This window comes from Octodon degus, unplaced genomic scaffold (genome assembly GCF_000260255.1).
Source record: "Octodon degus isolate 3935 unplaced genomic scaffold, OctDeg1.0 scaffold00028, whole genome shotgun sequence".
Taxonomy (NCBI): domain Eukaryota; kingdom Metazoa; phylum Chordata; class Mammalia; order Rodentia; family Octodontidae; genus Octodon; species Octodon degus.
In genome coordinates, this window is record NW_004524604.1 from 2,236,811 (window position 1) to 2,261,038 (window position 24,228).

The following is a 24,228-nucleotide window of genomic DNA, read 5'->3' on the forward strand; positions in this document are numbered from 1 at the left end:
CTTTTTTTTTTACTGGAGATTGAATTCATGACCTTGCTCTTGCTAGGTAGGCACTTATGCTGCCGAGCTATATCCCCAGCCCCTAATGTGTCTTATTGTAATATATTTTTATTTAAAAATTCACTGTGTATTTCAATCATCCTTTGAGTATATCTTCAGAAGTAGTGAAGATTATGGTATCATACTTCTACATACATGTAAGAGGCCCATAACATGTTTCAGGAAAATATAATCTGTTAAAATTCTATCTGTAGGGGCTGGCCAAATAGCTCAGCGGATTAAAGTGCTTGCAAGCAGGCTCGGGGATAGGGGTTTGATCCCGACCCTGCCAAGCTGCCCTCCCCCCTCCCCGGGCACACTGAAATGGCAGTTGAGACTGGTTGTGGGGGCGCATGCCTGTAATCCCAGTTCTTGGGAGGCTGTAAACAGGTGAATCACTAAAGTCCAATCTAGTAGTGAAACCCTGACACCCTATAGACACTTCCCTAAAATAAAAAAAAAAAAAAATACTATCTATACCTAGCTCAGAGGATTTTAAAGCACTGCTTAGGCAGATGCGGGGACCAGGGTTCGATCCTCTACATGCTGTGCTGGCCCTGCCCTCAGGATGCTGAGATGGGGTGTGCTGAGACAGTGATTGAGATTGGGCATAGTGGCATGAGCCTATAATCCCATCACTTGGGAAGCTGAAAACAGGAGGATCACTATAAATCCTATCTGTGTAGTGAGACCCTGTAGACCCTTTACTAAATACATAAGGCTTTTTTTTTTTTTTTTTTTGTTCCTCGAATGCCTTCAGGGCACTTTTGGCCAGCTGGAGAGGTGTGAGGTTTGAACTCCAGCAACCTGAGGCTGACAGCTTTGTGGAAGCAGCCACTTAAAGAACTGAGCTAGGGCCAGGCCCCCAAATATTGGTATTTTTACTATTTTGTACAGAGACATTTTTTTTTTTTTTTTTTTGGCAGAACCGGGGATTGAACTCAGACCATTGCGCTTCCCAGGGAAGCGCTTATTCCACTGAGCCATCTCCCCGGCCCCTTTTACTAAATACATAAAAGAATAAAATGCTATCTGTATCATTTCTATTTTGCTGCTATATGCCATCAATATTTTAATTACTTTAATTTTACTAGATTTTCTTAAATTACTTTTTAAGTTTTTTAATTTGCGTTTTTTACTTCTAGTTTCTGGTACCACTACTGTTGAAAGAATGTTTATCTTCAAAATGTGCACTATAAATGTTAAATATTTTAAATTCTTATATTGTAGGAGTTTGATTTCCATGTTCGCTGGCCTGGTGTGAAGCTTCTGACTTCTCTTTTAAAACAACTAGGTCCTCAGGTGCAACAAATTATTTTAGTCAGTCCCATGGGTACGTGACTACTTCTTTTTGTAATCTTGGTTTAAAAATAAGAACCATTTTCTAGATCATGTTCTGATAAACTGTGGTTTGCATTAGTGTATTTTGTGGTACACCAGTATTTTTCTCTTGGTTGTCTATTCTAGGTGTTTCAAGACTGATGGACTTACTAGCAGATTCCAGGGAAGTTATACGCAATGATGTAAGTTACACTGAAAGCGCCAAGGATATGCAGCTTTTTTCTCATTGTAGTTAAAATCATTGTTGACCCTTGTCATAACAGAGAGGTTAGATTTAGAAAGTTGGACAATGCTCAGTCTTTTAAATCTTTTTAGGTTATATAGACAAGAACACACTATCCCTTTGTTTTCTGCCTACCCAGTATTTGAGGCTATACAAACTATTTTGCTATTGAGATTTATTACTCTTAGTCAGTTGGGTGATATGGGCCTGTAAACCCAGTGCTGTGAGAGGCTAAGGCAGGAGGATCACAGGTTCAGGCCCAGCCTGGCAATTTAGTGATTTAGCAAGATCCTGTCTCAGAATATAAAAATGGGCTAGATAGAGAGTTCAGTGAGAAGGACCTGGAGTCAGTCCTTCATACATTAAAAAGAGATCTTTCTCCCACAGATTAGGCTTTCTTACCTTGCCTTCTGAAAGGTTGTATTGACCCAGAACTCTACCTGCAGAATTCTGTTTACTTTCTTGACAGCAGAGGAAACCTTCCTAGACCTTGAATATTTGTGTAACTTTGCAAAGCAGTGCCACAAAGCGTTTCCAGTAATTTTCTTTGATAATCTTTGTTTGACTACAGCGCATGTTTTGCTTTGGAGTTATTTTTGATTCTTAATTTAGTATTTGCATATAGGTTTGCACATTTTTTATTATTATTTTGGTTGCTGGCAACCCAGCCCACATCCTTGTACAAGTGAGACAAGTATTCCACCATGAAGCGAAACCCTGGCCTGATGTTTTTTGAGTGTTTCATATTGATGTCATATACCATACTGTGTTGCTTGACCTGCTTTCTCTGTTGTTACCTACAGCTTGTCAGAACTGAGTATTGTTTGGCCTGGCCTAGCATGCACAGAGACCTGAGTTTAGTGCCCAACACCATAGAAAAATCAGGAATTCAGTATTCTTTAGATAGAGATAGCAGGTGGAAGAAATTGAACTGTGGAGCTAAAGCAGTGAGGGCAAACCTTTTAGAGCTTTCCTACCACTGAACGAAAGCTTCTTATGGAGCCAGTTCAATGTCCATGTCCACAAACACAGGGAGAAACTCGGGCTGCTGAGGCTGAGTGACTTGTTCTTGGTAGTTCGTGTACTCGTGCTTCTAGGCCCTGCCCCTTTTCGCACTGCTACTGAAAGTCCCTTCACTGTTCTTAGCTGCCTACCTGGCTAATGCCAAAGCAGAAACAAAAGTACTAACTTCTGCTTCATGTAGATAATTTATAATTTACATAAAATTTTGTGACAGGTGTATCATAAAATGCAATATTATAGAAGCTAAAGATAGACATTAAATATATCTCATGAAAAATACTGTTTTTTGATGGTGATAGTACTGAGAATTGAGCCCAGGGCCTTCATGTTGAGCTACAGTCCCAGCTCATTTTTATATTTTACTTTAAGTCATGGTCTCACTAATTCACTCAAACTTGTGGTCCTCCTGATTCAGCCTCTCAGAGTGCTGAGATTACAGCTATGTACCACCACACTTAACATTTTTTTATTCTTTGATCTTTAACTATTGTAAGAATTGTCTGTTTAGGGAGATGTTGATAGAGGCTCTCACTCTGTAATTGAGACTGGCCTGGAACTTGCTGTTTTTCCACCCAGCCTCCAGAGTGCTGGGATTATAGGTATGTACCACCATACCTGGTGTTTCAGTTAGTTTTTACTTGTTCCTGGGACAAAATACCTAACATCCAAAATTGAGGAAGGAAAGGCTTATTTAGCTCACAGTTTGTGGAGGTTTTAGTCTATACTCGGCTGACTCCAAGGCAAATGGCAGCAGAAAACAGCAAAAAGCAAAGGGAAGGGCAGCAGCTGTGGCTTCTAGCAAGCTTCTCTTTTCTCCTTACATTGTAAACAAACTACCCTGGGCTGGGGGTGTAGAATTCACACAATATCCATGCCATCCTCTTTCACAAGATGAGGATATTTACAAATACAAGAATCCTGGCTCTCTGCTGAATCACTTAATTAAACTTATAAACTTCTCAAATTGACACAGTGTATCAGCCAGTACACCTGGCAAGAATTATGTTACTATCAGCATCTGTCTGTTAGCAATTTGGGTATCTTGCCTTGATTAATACCCTTACCATTTATAAATTTGGCTTTTGTATGGTTCAGGGACTCAAACTCAGTATTAGGTGTGAAACAAGCCTTCTAGCACTGTGCTGTATCTCTAGTCCCATCCTCATATTGTGAATACAGCTGCATTGTAGGCTTTTTTTTCTTTAATTTTCCTCTTTTCTTTCTGTTCCTAACCTTTTTCCTCCTTTTTTGAGATCAAATGATTGTTTATATGTGTTGGCTCTCATTAGTTTTATGATTGAGAATTCAGTTCTATTTTGTTGCATTGTCTAGATTTTCATTTTACATGTCTTACAGTCATATTCTCCGTGGCTTCAATAACCTTTTCAAGAGGATAAGGAGGAAAGAAACTAACATATTTAGACCCCAAAAGATAATAGGTTCTGTAGAATTCATTAGGAACCCCTTGAAATGCTGTCATTACCTGTTGAGAATATTGCGAAGCAGCTTTTCTGTCATTCACTTGAAGTTACACAGCACTTAAGCAGGGCAGTGAGTCTTCAGACTCATTCGCCAGTCTCAGTCAGAACACAGCACTATTCCTCCACTGCCTCTTGCCATTGTTGAGGTAAGTTCAGTTGGCAGCACGGGTAGGAGACAGATAGCCTCTGCAGGCGTCACTTATCTTTGCCCCGGGCTCAGTGCACGGACCTGACTGGCAGGAAGGCCAGCAGAGTGGCCACGGGGTTGGGCTGTCTCAGCGTCATGTGGATGCCCCTTCCTTTGATGCAGCCACTGGCAGTGGGCTGGCTCTGAGGGACCTTTGAATTGACTGCTCACCATTCCTCTTTTGAAGCAATATTTGTGTTGGTTTTCATAAAATTCTTGCTGCTTTTTTGACAGTCATGCCTTATGGCTCATCAGTACTTGTTTTTACTGAAATAAGCAGAAATGGATTATAAGCAGAAGAGTTATTTTTCTAGAACAATAAAAAAGTAGCAAAATAAACTAAATGTGACTTAGCCAAAGCTGAGAAAACTGAAAAGGCAGAGGCAGAGACTGCTTCTGTGCAGGATATCACATGCAGCAAGTGTGAATTTTCATCTTTCTCTTGTCTTTTGACTGGGATTTGAGGGCCATATGTTTACATCTGACTTTGTCTGCGAGATTGTGGCCATGTTGTTAATGTAATGTTGGCCAGCAGGTACAGTCACGTTCCTGGGAAAGAGCTAATCCAGCTCTGCTCATTGGGTACAGTGAGTGCTGTGTGATGATGGAGGAGTATGGCAGAATTGGGTGTTCATATCCCATAAATGGTGAGAAGAGACCAGAACTAGGAATTGTAGATGTGGCTTGAGGCAAGGCCCTGTGCCTCTGAGATTTATAGCCATGGGGAGGCAAATTACCTCTCGGTCCTTCTTTTCCCTGGACATAAAGGAATTGAACTTAGGAAATTCCTGCCAGTTCTAAACATCTGTGGTTTTTATATTAATTTTAAGATGTCTTGTAAATGTCATACACTACTGTACATTATTTTTCTTCTCTCCTAGGGCGTTTTATTACTTCAGGCACTGACAAGAAGCAATGGTGCAATTCAGAAAATAGTTGCCTTTGAAAATGCTTTTGAAAGACTCCTGGACATTATCACAGAGGAGGGGAGCAGTGATGGAGGTAGAGTGTATGAGGAGACTGCTGTGTGCTCAGAATGGCTGGCTTCTGGCACAAACACCTTGTCTCACTATGGTGTATTAGGGTGCATTTCCTCTTTTCATTTGATGTTTGTTAGGCTTTTGTAATGTAAGCTGATGTCTTTCTTCATTTTTGGAAAATCCTACTTGTACCTCTTTAAGTGCTGCTTTACCACATTTTCTCTATGTAAGGTTTAGGGGAAGGCACAGGGACCTTTTCAGATTGATGGTACAAATTGAGTTGACCCAGTGTCATGTGGTGAGTGTGACAGAGGGAGATGGTTGGTTGTTGCCTTCTGGACAACAGGGGTGTGAGTTCCTTGCTTGACTGAGGAAGATTCCAGTGAGAGGGAGGCCTGAAGAGGGTGTCCACCAGGATTCACAGCAGTGCTATGTCTTGGTTAGGATGACTATGGAACACTGTGCCCCAGCTGCCGTAGTACAGAGGTGGCAGAGAAGGTCAGTGTTTCACAGGGCTTGGGCTTTTCCAGCAATTTTTATGAAATGACAGAAAAATAAGAGAACTTATCAGATTGTCTGTAGAGTGGGCAAAATGAAGGTTTGTATAATTTAAGCTAGGCAGAGAAGGAAGTAAAGATAGAAAGTAATTTTTTTTTTAAGAGAAAAAGTCATTTGATTGAAGGGTTGAAAGTCTTAAGGAAGCCTTAGAACATTAGTGCATTAGCCAGAAAAATAGGAAGCTTTGGTAAAAGATTGAGAATTGTCACTGAAGGGAGGCCACAGAACTAGGAGTTCCAGATATCATGTGGGTTGTAGTTGACATTAAAATCTTTAAAAGTGATAGCAGGACTTGGGAAAGGAGATTTTGACAGTGATGTTTTCCAAGAGGAAGGATGGTGCCTGCAGATTTGTTACATGACTACTGTGGGAAGAGATGGCACAGCTGCGTAGCCCCAGCCTTCATGCAACCTTCTGATCTGGTGTCAGATGTGCTACCATTGCGCCAGCCCCAGCCCTCAGGAAATAAAGAGTTTGTTGGAAGCAGGTAGAGGAAAGCACCTGGCTGCAATATCAGAGGCTCGGCCTTCCAGCTCTGAGACTTAAGCAGCTGAGAAGGAGCTACCTTTACGAGAGACCCTCACAGCATGAAGTAGGTCGCTCAAGATGAGGAGCATTCAGGAAGCCATTGAGCGGGCAGCACGTTGTCTTAACTAGTGTTTGAGGTTTTCAAGCAGCATCCTGCAAGACTTTGAAAGGAGATTAAATGGAGGAGAGTGAAAGTAAGAGTGCACTGATAGTCAGAGGTGGGCATTTCGGGAGGTGACTGAGGGAAACAGGTTTACAGCAGGGTGGGATTAGCTGACTTGTTAGCACAGAGAGTAGCAGCTCTTTTAAGTGATGGGGACCTTCAGGGTTTTAGAAGTTGCTCTGGGTGCCTTGCAGCAAAGGCCTGCCAGTTGGAGTGTGGGTTTTAGTGCAGAATCACATCGTGGAGATGAGGTGGGTACAGTGGTTCCTTTTAGGACACAGAGTCTTAGACCAGGCCTTTCATTGGGAGACCAGGACTGGCCAGTCAGAGACTCCTAAAAAGCATGAAAATGTGCATGTTAAATTAGTAAAATAAAAGTGTACATATTATGTATTAATTTTGAGTTAGAGCCAGGAATTTTTCTGAGTATATGGGTCTGCTGCTTCAGGTTCTCATCTTTCTTATACTCATTGCTCCTGCATTTGTCCTGTATTCTTTGAGGTAGAGCTTGTACTCTTTTACAGCTCTCCCTGTTTTTCAGATTTGTATTGTCCGTGCTTGACTAGACAGCTGTTTTTAATGATTTGCTTCCTTGAGTTTTATCAAAGACTTACATTTAGTGCTCATAAAAATAACCTCTTTTCACATTTACACATTGCAAATTTACATAAAGTTTCATTAATAACCAATGAACTAGAAACTCTCAAATATGATGCCAAGGCCTGATCCTTGAAAGAAAGAAATCAGTAAGTTTTGAAATGCTTAGATTAAACTTAAAATTCATTAAAATTGAAAACTTACTCTGCCAAAGACACTGTTGAAAGAATGAAGACACAGACTGGGGGCAAATATTTGCAAAAACATATGTTTGAAAAGGGACTTTAGATCAAATATACCAAGAATTCTTAAAACTTAGCAATAAGAAAATAAACCAATCAAAAAGGGGCAAAAGATCTGAACAGATTCCACACCGAAGAAGATATACAGAAGGCAAGTATATGTAGGAAAAGATATTTAAGACCTATGTCTTAGGGAACTCATTAAAATCCTAAGACATTACTACATGTTTGTTATAATGGTGAAAATGAAGAATGTGGCTGCTGCCGCCAGCTACTGGTGAGACTGTATGAACATAACTCACACTGCCAGTGGGGTGCGGAATGGTAGAAACCCAATTTGGAAGACAATATGGTGGTTTCTTACAAAGCTAAACATGGTATAACCATTTGATCTAAAGTCAAGTTCCTTGATATTTACCCAAATTAGTTTAAAACTTATATCTATACCAAAGCTTGCACATGAATGTTTTATCTGTAATTGCCTGAACTAGGATGCAACCAAAATGTCCTTTAGTAAGTGAATGGATAAACAAACTCTAGTAATCCATACAATGAGACAGTCACAGTAAAAAGAAGAGTTACAGACTACAAAAGGATGTAGAATAAACTTAAACACATATTACTAAGTAATTATAACTATAACATTGTGGGAAAGGCAAAAATATAGACACAGTAGGATTGCTGATTACAGGAATTCCATGGTAGGGGAAGGAGGTATGGATGAGTGACACAGGACATTTTAAGGCAGAGAAGCTATTCTGTATGAAGTTGTAATAGTAGACACTGAAGACTATATTTAAGATCCATAGTACTTTGTAGAACTGCACAGGGTTCAAGGGCAAACCTGAATGCAAACTAAGGACTTGAGTCATAAGTTGATATTTGTTGACAAGTTGAAACAAATGTACTACAGTAAATGTACCGCACTACTAGTGCAAGCTATAAAAGGGAAAAGTAAGAGGGAGAGAATATATAGAGACTATTTGTAGTCTGTTTTCTGCAACTAAAAGAACTGTTACTTAAAGTAATTGATCGTTGTAGACAGGTATGCCAATCAGTGGGAGCCAAAGTGTGCGTAGGAAGTGGCTTAGAAGTTCAGCCTGCTTTGAGGAGGACAGGAAATCCCTTGTGCTTCCTCAGCCTGGAAGTATGCTCTGTGGGAATAGCAGTGTGCTTGGAGCTGCCTGGAGGCAGGAGTGTTGCCGGCAGAGAAATGGTTCAGCAGTGGAGGACAGGAACTCTGAAGAGTACCTGGGGAGGGCCTGAGAGAGAGAAGGAAAACCGGAGGAGAATCATGTTTTAGAAACCAAGGGGCTGGTGATACAGCTTAGCGACATAAGTGCCCACCAGGCAAGCACAAGGTCCTGAATTTGATCCCCGGTCCCGAAAGAAAAAAAAAAAAAAGGCAGTCTTAAGAGAGACAACAGTGCCAGTGCTTCCTAGAGATTGTATAAGATAGAGATTCGTTCAGTGAGTGTTAATGATTAGCTACTGTGTGGATATTGATACTCTGTTTGCACTGTTTCTATCTATGCCAAAAGATAGAGAAATTGGGTGTCCACATCATCCTATGCTCGTGAGTTTCCTCTGTGCAGACACATACTCCTTTGATGATGAAGAGATCCACACCAGGACAAGCATGAGCCGGGGATCCTAACCTAGTCCTTGGGTCATGATAATTGTTCCTTTAATCTTGTATTTCAGTGAAAAATAGAGTTGCTGTGGTGAGTGGGTGGTTGGACGTAGAAGTTGAGAGATGGAGAAAGAGCAGACAGATTGCATCCTTCATGCTCAGTAGTCCGTTCACAGTGGCATTTGCCCTGCCACCCAGAGAGCTGCTAGGTGTGGAGATGCAGTAAGTTTTTTCCAGGGTTGGAGATTGAATTTTCCTTCAACTTTTTTTAGACTTTACATTTTACATCCTCTCCCCAGGCATAGTCGTTGAAGATTGTTTGATTTTGCTCCAAAACTTGTTAAAAAACAACAATTCCAATCAAAATTTTTTTAAAGAAGGCTCATATATTCAGCGCATGAAACCTTGGTTTGAAGTTGGAGATGAGAATTCTGGCTGGTCTGCACAGAAAGTGACAAATCTACATCTAATGCTACAGGTAAGTGGTGTGCTCTCGTTGGACACAAACAGAATTTCACCATAATGATTCTTTCAGAAGAGAGAAAATTGATTGTATTTGGTAAATTATAGATACTAGGTTTTAGGTGGGCTTTAAAAAACTGATATTAATATCGAAATTTACAGTTATATTCTGAGAGAAAGAGAAATTCCCTGCTTTCCACTCCAGCTTTGATTTTAATCTCACAATTTTGTTTTATCTTTTATGCCTCCCTTGTCCTTTTTTTTGGTGTTTCAGTACAGGATCTACAAGGTCTATAGGGTCTCACTACATAGATTGTAGTCCAGTGATCCACCTGTGTTCAGCCTCCCACAAGCTGGGATTACAGGCGTGCCCCCCACCCAACTCCAAGTCTCAATCGCGGGCTCAGCACACACCAGGGATGGGGGCGGCACAGCAGGCCTGGGATTAAACCCCTGCCCCTGGCCCCTGCATCTGCCTAAGCAGGCGCTTTAATCCGCTGAGCTATTTGGCCGTCCCCTCTTTTGTATTATTTTGAAGCAAATACATATATATATAGTTGTCTGGTGGGTTTTACATTAGAGAATAAATTCAAGTTTGTTTTTTTTATTTACTTATTTTTTTATTTTTTTTGGAGGAACCGGGGATTGAACTCAGACCCCTGTGCTTGCCAGGGAAGCGCTTATTCTACTGAGCCATCTCCCCGGACCCCCATCAAATTTGTTTAATGGAGGGTAGCATATACAGAAAAATACAATATTGCAGTTACATACTGAGTTGGTTCTTTGTTTTTACTTTGAAAAAGTGAGTAAGTTGTGCCAGGCACGGTAGTAGCCACCAGAAGCCGCAGCTACGTTAAGGAGGCTGAGCAGGGAGGTCCCCTTGAGCCAGTCCAGGCCCACTGCAACAATACTATTATGAGACCTGGTCTCAAAAAAAGTGTCTGTACTAATGGACTTATTTAGCATTGCTGAGACACAGTGACCAGCACCCACAGCTTCAAAGAAGAAAGGTTAATTTTGGCTCACAGTTTATAGATACTGGATCCAAGGCAGGGTGGCATGGTAGAGGGGCATGATAGAGAAGAGATAGCTCATGGCATGGCAGTGAGAAGCAGTGGCATCAAGGGAGCAGGAGAGATATAGCGTGCGCGCACACACACACACACACACACACATTCCAGAGCATGCCCATAGTGACCCAGTGTGCTTCACGTCCCCACATCACACCCAATGATAAACCCATCAGTAGATGTGTCACACACCTGTGACCCAGGAACCTCCCTAAAACCACATCAGTGGGCACATGAGACTCTTGAAGGGACATCTAGATATAAACTGTAACACTGATTTTGCTTAGGTTATTAAAGCTTTCCTTCCTTGGTGGCAAGAACCTGAAATTCCACATACCTGGGTGGCTCAGACAGGAGGATAATAAGTTCCCGTGCAACCTGGGCATCTCAGCAAGGTCCTGTCTCACATTAAAGAGTAAAAAAAGCTGGGGATATAGTGTTGTGCAGAAGGCCTGAGTTTACTCCCCAGAACTACAACAACAAACTGCTTTCCTTTTTTAGACTAATAGGGACCATAATTCTCAAGCCTGGGGGCTGAGATGAACTCAGTCTGAGTGGTTTATGTATTCATATCTTCAGAGATGCAGGTTTTCCTGAGTGTGTCATTCCAGGGATCTGTCTTTGTGGCTGTGTTCTAGCAGCTTTAACTCTAGCTCCTCTGTGGTACACTGAAGGAACTGCGCGAGCGTTTTCCTGTTGGTCACATGCATCTTAGTTTTCAGTCACAGCTGAATTTGTAGGCATCGAGAGTGGAATTGATCTGCTAAGGTTTTTTTTGTTTGGTTGGTTGGTTGGTTGTTTTTTTTTTTTTTTTTAAGATAGTGAGATCTTCACTCTGTTCTCAGGTTGCCCTTGAACTCCTAAGTTCAAACAGTCTTCTCACCTCACCTTCTGTAGTAGCTGGTACTATGGGTTTACCTGAAGAGTTTTATTTATATTTTGCAGAGAAAAATCCAGGAAAATATGTTTGGAATAATTTTTTAGTTATATATATTGTGTGTCAAAATCTGTCTTGATATAACATCTACAAGTATCTTCTAGTTTTATTGTGAGATAGTGCAAGTCTTTCTCATGATAATATTTTACATACTATTTGAATAGCATTATTAGATTGTCCCTTATCAGAAGTGTAATCTCTTTCTTCAGCCATGCTGCGTACTTTATTGTCTTTTAGGAATTTGATAATTACTTTTTCTACTTGCAAAGTCAGTAGAGGCACTCAACTGCTACTAAGTGATATTAAAGAATTATTGTTAATTTGTTAGATATAGTAATGAGTATACTTAGGTTATTGTTGCTGTTGGTTTGGGGAAGTGTTGCTGAAGCTTGAACCCAGACCTCGTGCGTGCTAGGCAAGCAGTGTATCACTGAGCTACATCCTTAGCCCAAATAAAAAATTTTTTAAATTTAATTTATATATATATATATATATATATATATATACACACACACACACACTGTATAGTCTTTTGGGCCCACTTTTTTTGGGAAGGGGGACAAGGTCTTACTATGTAGTCCTAGACTGTCCTCGAACTTGAAGCAGGCCTCCTACCTCTGCTTCCCAAGTGCTGCAAATACAGGCATGCAGTACCACACATGGCCTGAGCCCACTTTTTTATGTTTTTGGAATTTGATGCTGAAGTTTAGAGGAATTGTACAATTGTAGAGATTTAATGAGTGCAGCAGTTAAAGAGGCCAGCCCCTTGCCTAATGCTGGTTCTAATGCTAGGGATGTAGTTTGGTACAGAACTACATTCTGCTGTGTCTCCAGGTGTGAGCTTTTGTCTCTCTGTAAATATTTATAGCTTTTGTCTCTCTGTAAATATTTGTGGAGGTTGATTGTATTATTTTCAGACTTACTGTATTATTAGGTAATTTTTCCTTGCTTCACTAAATCTGTCATCCTGAACCAAATTGTTTTTCATTATTGAATGTTTGCTGTGTCACCAGTGCTGTACTTACGGGTTGGGATTTAGACCTGACTGGGTCAGTTGGTGCTATGGGAGTAAATAGTGTGATGTGATATGCTTTGGCCCTGCATGGTTGCCATGGCAGCGTGAAGGTACATGCACCTAGGTCTGGCCAAGCAGGCAAGGGATATGTCCTACAGATCTCTTGTTCATCTGGACCAGATTTGTCTCCATTCTTTCCAGATGTTTAAAAGACAAATAGTGTTTTCTCTTTGTCACAGCTTGTGCGGGTGCTGGTGTCTCCCACCAACCCCCCCGGGGCCACCAGCAGCTGCCAGAAGGCCATGTTTCAGTGCGGCTTGCTGCAGCAGCTGTGTACCATCCTGATGGCTACTGGGGTTCCTGCTGACATCCTGACCGAGGTGAGGAGTAGCCACAGTGGACCACCACTGTGCATGTTAGGTTATGTGCTTATCTCCCTGAATGAAACAGTGACACTGTTGCTTGCCAAGTGTCTTCCTTCAGGCTTTAGAGTACAGAGCCTGTGTCAGAGCCCAACTAGCTGATCTACCCAGAAAGATTTCCCATGTTGTACATATGTAATGGTTGTGTTCAGTATGACTTAAGTTTTAATAGAGGAAAAGTTTGTTTACATTTGTTGTCTCAAAAAAAGGACATTAAAAGTGCAAATAGTAAAAGTTCTTTAACTACAGTAGCTGTTTTGGGCCTCACTGCTCTCTAAGCAGGGCAGTCTCACTCTCCTCCCTCCTGTCACTGCGTCACATGCTGAAACTTATGCTCAAAGGACAGTCCCAGTGTATAGTGCTGAGGCAATGCCAAGCTAGCACTGATTGTGCTAAGCTGAGTCCTGTGTCTGTGAGGCGGGCATCTCTCTGTGTGCTGTACTTGTACTCGTTTCTGCCAGCCTTCTGTGTAACTGCAGACACCATTATGGTGTCCTGTGCCCCTTCCCACTTCCCTCAGAACCGCTGTGCTCTGGCCCCAGCTGAGCTCTGACCCTCTCCATTTCCTTTTCCTCTCTTGGTGTGGGCTCTGTGGTTATATGAATCTCATATCATCCCTACCCCCTTAACTGGGGTGTCTTCTGACTTCTACTCCTTCTTTAAAAATTTCACCTTTTTTCTTTAGAAGCTTCGAAAATGTTTTTTCATTTTCTAAAATTTACTGCTGATACACTGTACTAGGGACCTTTTTCTCCTTCCCTAATTTTCTTTTCTTTTCTTTTCTTTTCTTTTTTTTTTTTTTTCTGTATTTTAGGGAAGGGTATAGGGTGTGTTCAGTGTCTCACTATGAGGTCTCACTACTAGATTGAACTCGTAGTGATTCTCCCGTTTACAGCCTCCCAAGTGCTGGGATTACAGGATTACAGGCGTGCGCCACCACACCCACTCTCAATTGCCATCTCAGTGCACCCTGGGCGCCTGGCTGGTACAGTAGGCCCAGGGATTGAACCCCCAGCCCCTGTGCCTGCTTGCAGGTGCTTTAATCCACTGAGCTATTTGGCTGATCCTCCCCAATTACTTTTGTCACTTGACTCTGTAGCTAGACTGTTCTTCTGTTCTGGTGTTCTTGATAACTTCCTCTTCTTTCTGATCTTTTTCTGCAATTCTAGTAATAGACTGCTAGACTTTCTGGACCTAGTATGTTTTTAAAATTTTTAAATTTATTTTTAATTGACAATTAAAATGTTTTCAAAAATAGCATGTTTTTAAATTTTGTTTTCTTTTTGAGACAGGGTTTCGCTATGTAGTTCAGACTGACCTTAAACACACTATATAGCTTAGGCTGGCCTCAAACTCTCAGCAGTCCTCCTCCCTCAGCCTCTTAAATGCTTGATTATAGGTGTGTTCTACCACACCAAGCACCAGCATGTTGTTTTGAAATATTTTTTTCTGTTCTATTTTCGTGAAGGGTTTTCTACCTTCATCCTTCAATTTTTGTTGTTTCTAATACATTAATACATTACTACTACTAAAAGTACATTAGTATTATTTTAGATTTTGTTTGGTTTAGTTTTTGAGACAGAGTCTTGCTGTATATCCCGAGCTGGCCTTGAACTCTCTCTGTAACCCATGTTGGCCTCAAACTTTTGGTGCCCCAAGCTCCTAATGCTGGGATCACAGGTGGGTAATACCACACTTGACTTTATATGTTACATTTTAAATGTGTCCTCTGATTCTATTTTAAAGAATTTTTCTCATTTTGTAGAAATAGATTCTCAGCTCTTAGAGGATATTATTAGTAGTTGTTTTAGATTTTAAATGTATATTACCATTTTTTTATTTAGAGGTCCTTGCTTAATGTTTACAAAAACTTGATACTCTCCTTTATTTTTTTTCTTTTTAATACTGAGGAATGAAGCCTGGGCCTCATGCATACTAAACAGATGCTCTACCACTGAGCTGCATCCCAATCCTTAAAACTTTATCTTGGCAAAATGTTACAGGATCATAATGCTGCAGCTGTTTTGGAGGGTATCTGAATTTTGTTATTTAAAAACAAAAAGCAGAATTTAACATTTTCTTTTGAAAACAGATTTTCTTCCTTAACTTACTTTCTCTAAATAAATAATCTTTTGCTCCCCTCTTAATTAACAGACCATCAATACTGTCTCGGAAGTCATTCGTGGCTGCCAAGTAAACCAAGACTACTTTGCCTCTGTGAATGCACCTTCGAACCCACCCAGGTAGGGAAGGGAGCTCAGGACTCTTCTCAATGGGAGAAGCTTAGTTTGGGCTGGGAATATGCAAACAGCTTGCTCCAGTTCATTTTTATGTGTGAAACTGGGAATTATCTGGTATTTGAAAGGTCTGGTCTTTGGAGTTTAAACATGGGGTGCAGATGTCACCTTCCACTGCACTGACCTGGCTAGACGGGGTGTCATGTCTCCTTGTGGGTCCCAAGTGAACCACATCCTCGCTGAAGGGGGAGGTCGTAACATGCTGGTTGTGTGGCCATGACTCAGGAGCCAGCAAAGGCACAGCTGTTTGAGTCTTTGGGTTGCGTTGCTTTATTTTCCTCCATTTCTGTAAATGCTGCAGACCGGCCATCGTGGTGCTCCTGATGTCCATGGTAAATGAAAGGCAACCGTTTGTGCTGCGCTGCGCTGTTCTCTATTGTTTCCAGTGCTTCTTATACAAAAACCAAAAAGGACAAGGAGAAATTGTATCAACACTTCTGCCTTCCACTATTGATGGTAAATCATTTAATCCTGGTTTATGTTTTAAAAAGTAAATAATTATCTTTCAAGCTTTTGATTAAATCTTTGTCTCTGTGCCCCAAATTTTATACTTTATATGCTTATTAAAAAATCTCAGTTCCTTGGCATAATGATAAATTTACACAACAGTCTTTGGAGTCATGCCAGAGTTCCTGCTGTGGAAATTTCATTGTGATACTCATCTGTGTGTGGGGATAATATGTCATTAGGAAATTGTGAAAATAAAGCAGTTACATATTTAAAATCTTACCCTAATACCAGACATAAGGTAATCACAGGACAGACAAAAGCTGCGCTGCAGTGGTCATGCTGAAGACGAACCCTGGAGTGTGTGAAATCACACGTGATAGCTTAGTTTGTTGCTGCTGTAGATTTAGAGCCATTGTTCTTTTTATGAATTCTTAAAGTATTACAGTTTCAGTTTTTATAAGAATTATTTCAGTCTGCTGGTCTATTGAAAGAAACAGTTAATGCTTAAACTTTCTTTTTTAATTTTTAGTGAAATTCTGTATTGTAATGTTTCTTAGATTATTTTTTATTCTTTAAATTTTTTAAAAAAATTATCTGAGATGAAGTTTTTAATATGTACCTTTGTTAACTGTAAGCTTTAAATGCTTTTGGAATTGATAAGTAGAGTTCACTTTAATGATACAAGTTGGGGGGGGCTTGAAAATTATTACCAAGAAGATTATTTGCTGTAAGTGAAAGGAAGACCCTGGATGTAGAATTTCTTTAGCATTTGTTTTAGAAATGTTGTTTTCAATTAAGGTAATATATTTACTGTTAGCATCATCAACTTGATATGTAAGGTATTAAATTTCTTTGCTATTTTAATTATAAAATAGCTCTCTTGTTTTGTAAGGCAGACTTCTATTGTTTTGAAAATGTTACTTAATGATAATAAATATTTACATAGTATTTAGTAATACATTATTTGCTGTAGAAAACGATTTGAAATATTTTTGTGTTAAATCTTTGTTGATTTCCATTGTCAAAACCTAACTTACTATTGTATTATCATCTGGCTGTCATCTTTGCAGCAACAGGGAACTCCGTTTCGGCTGGTCAGCTGTTGTGTGGAGGTTTGTTTTCTACTGATTCCCTCTCAAACTGGTGTGCTGCAGTGGCCCTTGCCCATGCTTTACAAGAAAATGCTACCCAGAAGGAACAGTTGCTCAGGGTTCAGCTTGCGACGAGCATCGGCAACCCGCCCGTCTCCCTCCTACAGCAGTGCACCAACATCCTGGCGCAGGTGAGCACTGCACAGGTTTCTGGAGGGCCAGGTGTTCCGGCTAGAGGGCTGAGAGTGGGGAATACAAGGAGCATGCAGACGAAAGAGAAAGCACTTCTCTTTGTATTGTTTAATTATAACTAGCAACTTTTTGTGGAGTGGGAGCAATAGGTATTCTTATAGCCATAATTTGTGCAGATAGTTATAAGATCTATATCATGAAGACACAACTTTTGGGTAGAAAAGTATATTACAATTTTTGATTTTTAAAAAAATCAGTGTCCTTGCATGTCATTTTCATCATAACTCAGTTCATTTATAAGAAAAGGGAAAAATGATGCAGGTCATTTCTACCTACTTCCTGTCTCTTCCTCAGGCAGGTGATGGTACAGAAGCACAACTGCAGCAGTAGTGCCCTGGAGGGGTAGTATAGCACAGATGTAGTTATAGAATTCTGTCTTTCTGAGTTCCCAGTCCTCATGTTCTTAGTGCATTTAACTACCTGGTAAAATGCAGAAAAGTATAAGTAAACCTCTTTGCACACAAAGTCTCATTGAGGTGTGGGTGTTGGACATGTGGGAGTGTCACTTACTGTGCGACTTGCTCCACACTCTATCCTTACTGTGGAACAGTTCAGGTACATGCTTTGGCAAACTGTAAAGTCACAGACAATCACAGTCACTTGGGAGGTTAAAATGTGGGTTAGTCTGATACAGCCATGTCCATATGATCTAGCAGCAAGATTATCCAACCCACTACCCCAATGATAATGCGCTGTCTCCTTTGTGCTATCTTCTTTAGTATGTAATTTTGCCACATGTTGATTTTTACCCTATTTGAACTTTATTTTTCCTTTTTCTGTGATGCTGGGGATTGAGCCCGTTATGCATGCCAAGCATGCACTGTGCCACTGAGCTACACCCCTGATCCCGGGTCCTTACTTTGAGCTTTTAAAGAAACATCAGTGCCATCCGTAGAAGTTACAGATGAAAGCTTAAAAAGTAATTACATTGAACAGTGAGTTGAATGCTGCTTACATTGATTTACTCTAGCTGCAAACTTATACCTTAGTGATTGAAAAAGCTATGCCAATTTGTCATATCTTTACTTATTTAATACTTGGCATTCTTATGTTGGTCTGTTGAAAGCAAGTTTCTTACAGCCAACCAGCAGTTCTTGGTCTGAGCACCACTACTACAGCACAGAGTATGTTAATGTCATAGGGACAGCGGGTGTGTAAGCAGAGTCACGGTGGTGTAGTTACCCTGTGTCCTCTAAGATGCTCATCTTTGTACAGTAAAAGGTAGGAACTGGCCTATCCTGTCCCAGATTACTGTTTTCGATGTGGAAGTGGGCCTGTGAGTGTTTGAGGGATTTTCTAGAGTTGGATTTTTCTAAAGTAGTAGTGCTTATGAGTAATTGTTGATGTATGATTTGCAGGGTGATAAGATCGACAGACGGGTATGTATTGCTTGTCCAAGCCTAGGCCTTTTCCTCTCACAGAGGGCTTTTTCTCTGTCTTGGGTTTTGCTGATTGTTTTTTAACTGCTTGTTTGAAGTTACATTCTACTCACGTTTTCATGTGTAAGCGTATCTCTGTCCTAAACGGCTGTCCGGTTTTCCCGTGGGATTTGCAGTGGTGTTGCTAAGCACTTGGGGATGAGGATCTAAAGCTGCGAACTTGTGCTTCCTCCTGGGGTGCTTGTACTCTCTGGATTCCTTGGTTTTGTTTTTTTGTTTGTTTTCCACCAAGCTTGCTTTCTCTGAAACTATTTTAAAGGAAGTAAAATTTAGGGTTAAGAATTTTGTCTATGATAGTTAATAAGGATAGGAGGGGTTGTGTGACTTTTCTATTAAAGTGTTTCAAATGTCCCATAGTAAGTTTAATTTTTGTAATTTAAAAGTTTTAAATATTATGGACTATGCTTGATATAGTCCATATGCTGTAATTACCATTGGGCGATTGATTTTTGCTGTGTTAGGGGAGAGTATTATTTGTATTTGATTTGGTTTTTGGTTTTTTTGTTTGTTTGTTTTGGTGCACTCAGCAAAAATGCATGTCTCTTAATTCCCATGTTATACTGAGGCATATTTCATTGTTCAGTATGGGAGGTATATGTGTTCCTGTTAGGAAGTGTATCTTCATGTATGAATACACATTTCATCACCCAAGAAACTTAGCATCCTCATTCTTAAGAAGGCTCCATCCCCAGAGGGCACCATTAGAGAAGGAATTGGATCATACTATGCTAGAATCTCATTTTAGTGTTTTCAAACCAGAAGTTTAAATAATTAACTGGAAGTTTAAAGTGTTAGCTTTTTATGTTTTTATTTACAGTATGAAGTATTAAATTTGACATATTAGGAATGAGAGGGATTTTATTTTAAAAAGTAAATGAATAAAACAGTAGTTTATATTGTATATTAGATGTTTCAGCCTCAAGTATTTTATTTATGGTTTTCTTTCATCCTGTAAAACCTATGGTTTCTAATAATTAAACCCTCAATGCTCTCAAATTATAGTTTCAATCTCCCCCCCTTTTTTTTTTTTTTTCAAATTTCCCTTGTGGTTCACATACCCCCAAGATGGGGAGGGTACTTGCTATTCTTTGGTTACTTTGCAGTTACAAATTTTAACCTTTGTATTTCGTGAGTCACAGATAGTTTTTCTTGGTGTGTGTGTCATATGTCTTTGATTTGAGTGTTCTCTCAGATGTTTTTAATGGTTTCTACATTTTAAGTCATACTTCCTACTTTCAAATTTTAAGAATTATACAGTAGTTTCATCCCATGATTTTCATTTTTCGTTGTTTAATTCTTAATTTTCTCAACAAACCATATAAGATACAGATCCACTGATTGTTTTTCTAGATAGCTATTTAGTTGAACAAAGCTGTTGTTACATTTCAGTTGTATTTACTTTTAAGGCCGGAGTAGCTGAGACTGTAAGCATGTACTACCTTGCTGAGCTACCCTAACAGTTTTTAATGTCCATCTATAATATGTTGATGTTTATGTGGTGTCATTTATTTGTAACATTCTGATGTTCATATATTTTTTTCATACACTAAATTCCCATTTTATAAATGAGTCCATTTATCCTGTTCATCTTTTTTACAGTATCCTTATTTTCTGATTTTCTCTATGATTTTGATTGTCATATTGTTTGGTTCTAAGAAAAAATGAAAAATTTGGAGGGATAAGGATATATCTCAGTGGTAAAGAGTATGCTTAGCAAGTAGATGCAAGGCCCTGGGTGTAATGCCTAACACACACACACACACACACACACACACACACACACACACACACGTACACACGTGCACATAGAGAAAGCCAATAGAAAACTAAAAGCTTTTGGAATTTTCATCTGGGTTATTTTTGTGTGTGCAAAATGATTCTTTATGTAGTATAGTTGGTAGCTACAAATGGTTGTTCTAAGCAATAAGATATTTTTATATAACCAGGCAGTCAATAAGACTAGTTTTTAATTTTTATCTGTAAGTTTTCTATAGCACATAGTTATGAAAGATAGTATAGCTAGACATGGTGATACATACCTGTAATCCCAGCAATGAGGAAGCTGAAAGGGGGAGGCTGAGGCAGGAGGATTGCCTGGAGGTTTTGGACTACTCAGTGAGACCCTGCCTTTAAAAAAAAAAAAGCAAAACCAACCAAGAATGACTGTATATCTTTTTTCAGTTTGCAAGAGTACATGAAGACATACTGTTTGCATAGTAACAACATAGAGGCAAGGAAAAAGCAAAAGTGAATGCATCATGTGAAAGCTGAATTCATGTTAAAGTTTACATAGTAAATCATTTGAAGGAATCCAGTGTGAATTTATTCAGTATTAAGTATACCTGAAAATAGGTTATGGAAAGAAGATATTGCTATCAAGTTTTGTGAAATTTGTCTGTCTGGTAGAAATCTTTTAAAATGTGATGATAAAGTCATTGGTTGTATAGATCTTTAAATAGTAGTATTTGGTATTTCCCAAAAAGTTGCCCCAAGTTGACATGTTACTATCCTGATTTTTATTATACTGTATTATTTCAAACAATGTTTGTTTATCCTGAAAAAAAAATATATGGACAGAGGCAGTGTTACGAATTAAGAGAATATTCCATATGGGGGCATAAATATGTTTATGTTTTATATGTTTATATTTACATTGAAATTAAAACTACAATTTTGCTAGACATAATAATTTCCAGTATTTTTAATTGTGTTAGACAACAGAATAGTATGATTTAACAAGTTTAGGATTTTTTTTTCCCTTGTTTGTGATTTCACATTATCTAGCTTGTCACTGAGTTTGTAGCATTGCTTTCTAATTTTCTTATTTGAGAGTATGTTCTCATGGAATTTGACCAAATGGTTCAGGAGATTTTTTTAATGAAGCTTACATTTATTTATTTATTTATTTATTTATTTATTTATTTTCAATCATGAGCTTGTTTTACACATTTTGGTATACAAGTGTATTTCATTTATCTTAATAGGGTTAGCTCTTTTTGAAGCCTCCATATCATGTTTATCTAATTAAACCTTCAGCCTTTTTCTACTAATAGTCTTTTAAATAATCCAGTGCATGCTTACAAACATGAATCAGTTCTCATTTCTGCACTGTTTGATTTTGGGAAGTATGGCCTGGGGCAGATATGAGAATGTATTCTCTTGTTCCATTTTTTAAGTTGGGCTTCCTGACACATTTCTCATAGGTAATGTTAACATTCTTTTCATGCAAATATGAAGGGATCTTAGGGCACCTTTAACTTTTAAAAATATAAAGTGAATGGAAGGAAATTTCTGCCAACTTATCTATTGCAGGGAAGCAAAATACAGACAAGAGTTGGACTGTTAATGTTGCTTTGCACCTGGTTAAGCAACTGTCCCATTGCAGTGACACATTTCCTACACAATACGGCCAATGTTCCATTTGTATCCTTCATATTTTAGTAATGTACATATAAGCATCGTCTTTTATCACCTCGGTTTCTTTTCTAATTAGTAGTAGTTCTAGGCCCAAAATGTTGATTTCTCTACCATTTTCTTTGTGTTGCAGCTTTTTATGTTATTATGGTTATTGTGATACTCCCTTAAGTGCTGTGTGTGTGTGTGTGTGTGTGTGTGTGAGAGAGAGAGAGAGAGAGAGAGAGAGAGAGAGAGAGAGATACATGATGCATGATGCTGGCTTGGAATACTAACAGAATTTATTGTAGGAAATCTTACATTAAATATATGTTACCATCAAATTACAAAATGAAGTATTCCAGATGTTTTGAATCATTGACCTCCTTAACAAAGATTTAAGCTTACAGGACAGATTGCAGAAAATCTTGGGGAAGAAGAGCAGTTGGTACAAGGCTTATGTGCTCTTCTGCTGGGCATTTCAATATACTTCAATGATAACTCGCTTGAGGCCTACCTAAAGTAAGTAAGGGCAGAACGACTAGGGGCACCTAGAGGGGGCATATTTTCCTCACTGAAGTAAAATGAAGTCAAACTGTTATGTTCTGTTAGGCTTTTGTGGTTTTTTTTTAACCATCTATCTATGTTTGTCTCCAGAGAGAAACTAAAGCAACTAATAGAGAAGAGGATTGGCAAAGAGAATTTCATAGAGAAGCTAGGATTTATTAGCAAACATGAATTATACTCTCGAGCATCACAGAAACCCCAGCCAAACTTTCCCAGTCCAGAATACATGATATTTGATCATGAATTCACAAAGCTGGTGAAGGAGCTTGAAGGTAAGGCAAGAAAGTTCATGCTGATGCTCATTAAAAACCAGCTGTGGGTACGTGGAGATTCTATCATGACCCTAATCATAAATTTCCCCCTGCTCAGTCTGTAGCCCATTGAGAACCTGTTTTTACTCATTAAGTCTTAATAATAAAATATTTTAAATGTTTAAAGTGGCTGGGAGATAGCTCAGTGGCATAGCATGTGCTTAGCAAGCTTAAGGCTTTGGATTTGATACTCAGAACTACAAAACAAATTTAAAACACATTTTAGGGGCTGGGGAGATGGCTCAGTGGAATAAGCGCTTTCCTGGCAAGCACAAGGGCCTGAGTTCAATCCTGGTTCCACCAAAAAAACCAAAAAAAAAAAAACCAAAAAAATTTAAATAAGCTTTCTTTTATAGGTGTTATAACTAAGGCTATTTATAAGTCCAGTGAGGAAGATAAAAAAGAAGAAGAGGTAAAGAAAACACTAGAACAGCATGACAGTATCGTGACTCACTACAAAAATATGATTCGAGAGCAAGTAAGTACTAATGAATGCACTTTTATTGGTAGGTGTATTTTACTTTAAGGAAAAACTTTTCCGTGCATTTCAAATGAAAGGGTGCTGGGACCAGGGAGATGGCTCAGTGGAATAAGTGCTTCCCTGGCAAGTGCAAGGGCCTGAGTTCAATACCCGGTTCTGCAAAAAAACACCTCAAATGAAACGCTGCAGAAAGCAAAACTTACTGTGTTCAAAATCATCTGAATATTCAACAGATTGAGTACTTAATATGTGCTGAGTGCTGTGCAAGATGCTGTGGATAAGAATGTGAGCAAGCCGGGCTCCCATTTCAGTTCCAGGGGAGACAACCCTATAAATGACTGTGGCATGATGGGTGTGATTGAAAAAGATGGTGAAGATTGGGATGTAGCTCAGTGGCACAGTGCCTGCCTGGCAAACACAAGGTCTTGAGTTTGAATTCTCAGTACAAAAAAAAAAAAAAAAAATGATGGTGAATGCTTATTGTACAATGTGTTGCAGTAAAAGCCACTTTGCCATTAACCTTCCTCAGGGTCATCTCCCTCATTGCAAACACACTATCATTCTTGCCAAGTTCTGAAACAGTCCCAGAAGTCTTCCTCTGTTTAGTTAACTAACCCTGTTGTGGCTGCCTTCGTGTCCTGAATTGATTCAGAAACATTTCTCTCTTACGGTCATTTTGGCTTGAAGGAAAAGGCAGAAGCTGCGTGGTGTCAGACGCGGTGGGTACGTCAGAAGAGTACGTGCTGCTGTGGTTTCACAACCCACCTTACTTTTGGATGACATTCAGCAGCAGTAGTCACTGTAGTTTTGTTTTAGGTGGGTTTTTTTTTGTCTTTTTGAGACAGGGTCTCATTATACAGTTCAGGCTGGCCTTTATAGCACAGGCCGGTCTCCAACTTGAAAGGATCCTCCTGCCGCAAGGTTGGAGGTTGAAAGGTTCTGGGATTACAAAGTGTAATGATGGGATAAGTGTTTGAAGCCTGGAGCAGGATTTTGAGGGGATTAGTGGCAGTGTGGCTTTTACTGTAACTTATATTTAAGCATTC

General features: G+C 39.4%; 1 protein-coding gene across 3 annotated transcripts in view; it reads left to right on the forward strand.

The window, feature by feature from the left end:
* Uso1 (USO1 vesicle transport factor) overlaps nt 1-24,228 on the forward strand; it is a 66,901-nt gene that overhangs the window by 29,920 nt on the left and 12,753 nt on the right. For 2 of the 3 annotated variants that reach the window (XM_023713005.1, XM_023713007.1), the window contains 13 exons: nt 1,270-1,372; nt 1,507-1,562; nt 5,176-5,296; nt 9,295-9,473; nt 12,719-12,859; nt 15,056-15,144; nt 15,500-15,654; nt 16,719-16,930; nt 18,350-18,370; nt 21,743-21,853; nt 22,227-22,345; nt 22,481-22,662; nt 23,058-23,179. In XM_023713005.1, the coding sequence (XP_023568773.1) occupies nt 1,270-1,372; nt 1,507-1,562; nt 5,176-5,296; nt 9,295-9,473; nt 12,719-12,859; nt 15,056-15,144; nt 15,500-15,654; nt 16,719-16,930; nt 18,350-18,370; nt 21,743-21,853; nt 22,227-22,345; nt 22,481-22,662; nt 23,058-23,179 (1,611 nt within the window). The remainder of the gene's footprint in view (nt 1-1,269; nt 1,373-1,506; nt 1,563-5,175; nt 5,297-9,294; nt 9,474-12,718; nt 12,860-15,055; nt 15,145-15,499; nt 15,655-16,718; nt 16,931-18,349; nt 18,371-21,742; nt 21,854-22,226; nt 22,346-22,480; nt 22,663-23,057; nt 23,180-24,228) is intronic. The other variant, XM_023713006.1, reaches the window with a different exon arrangement.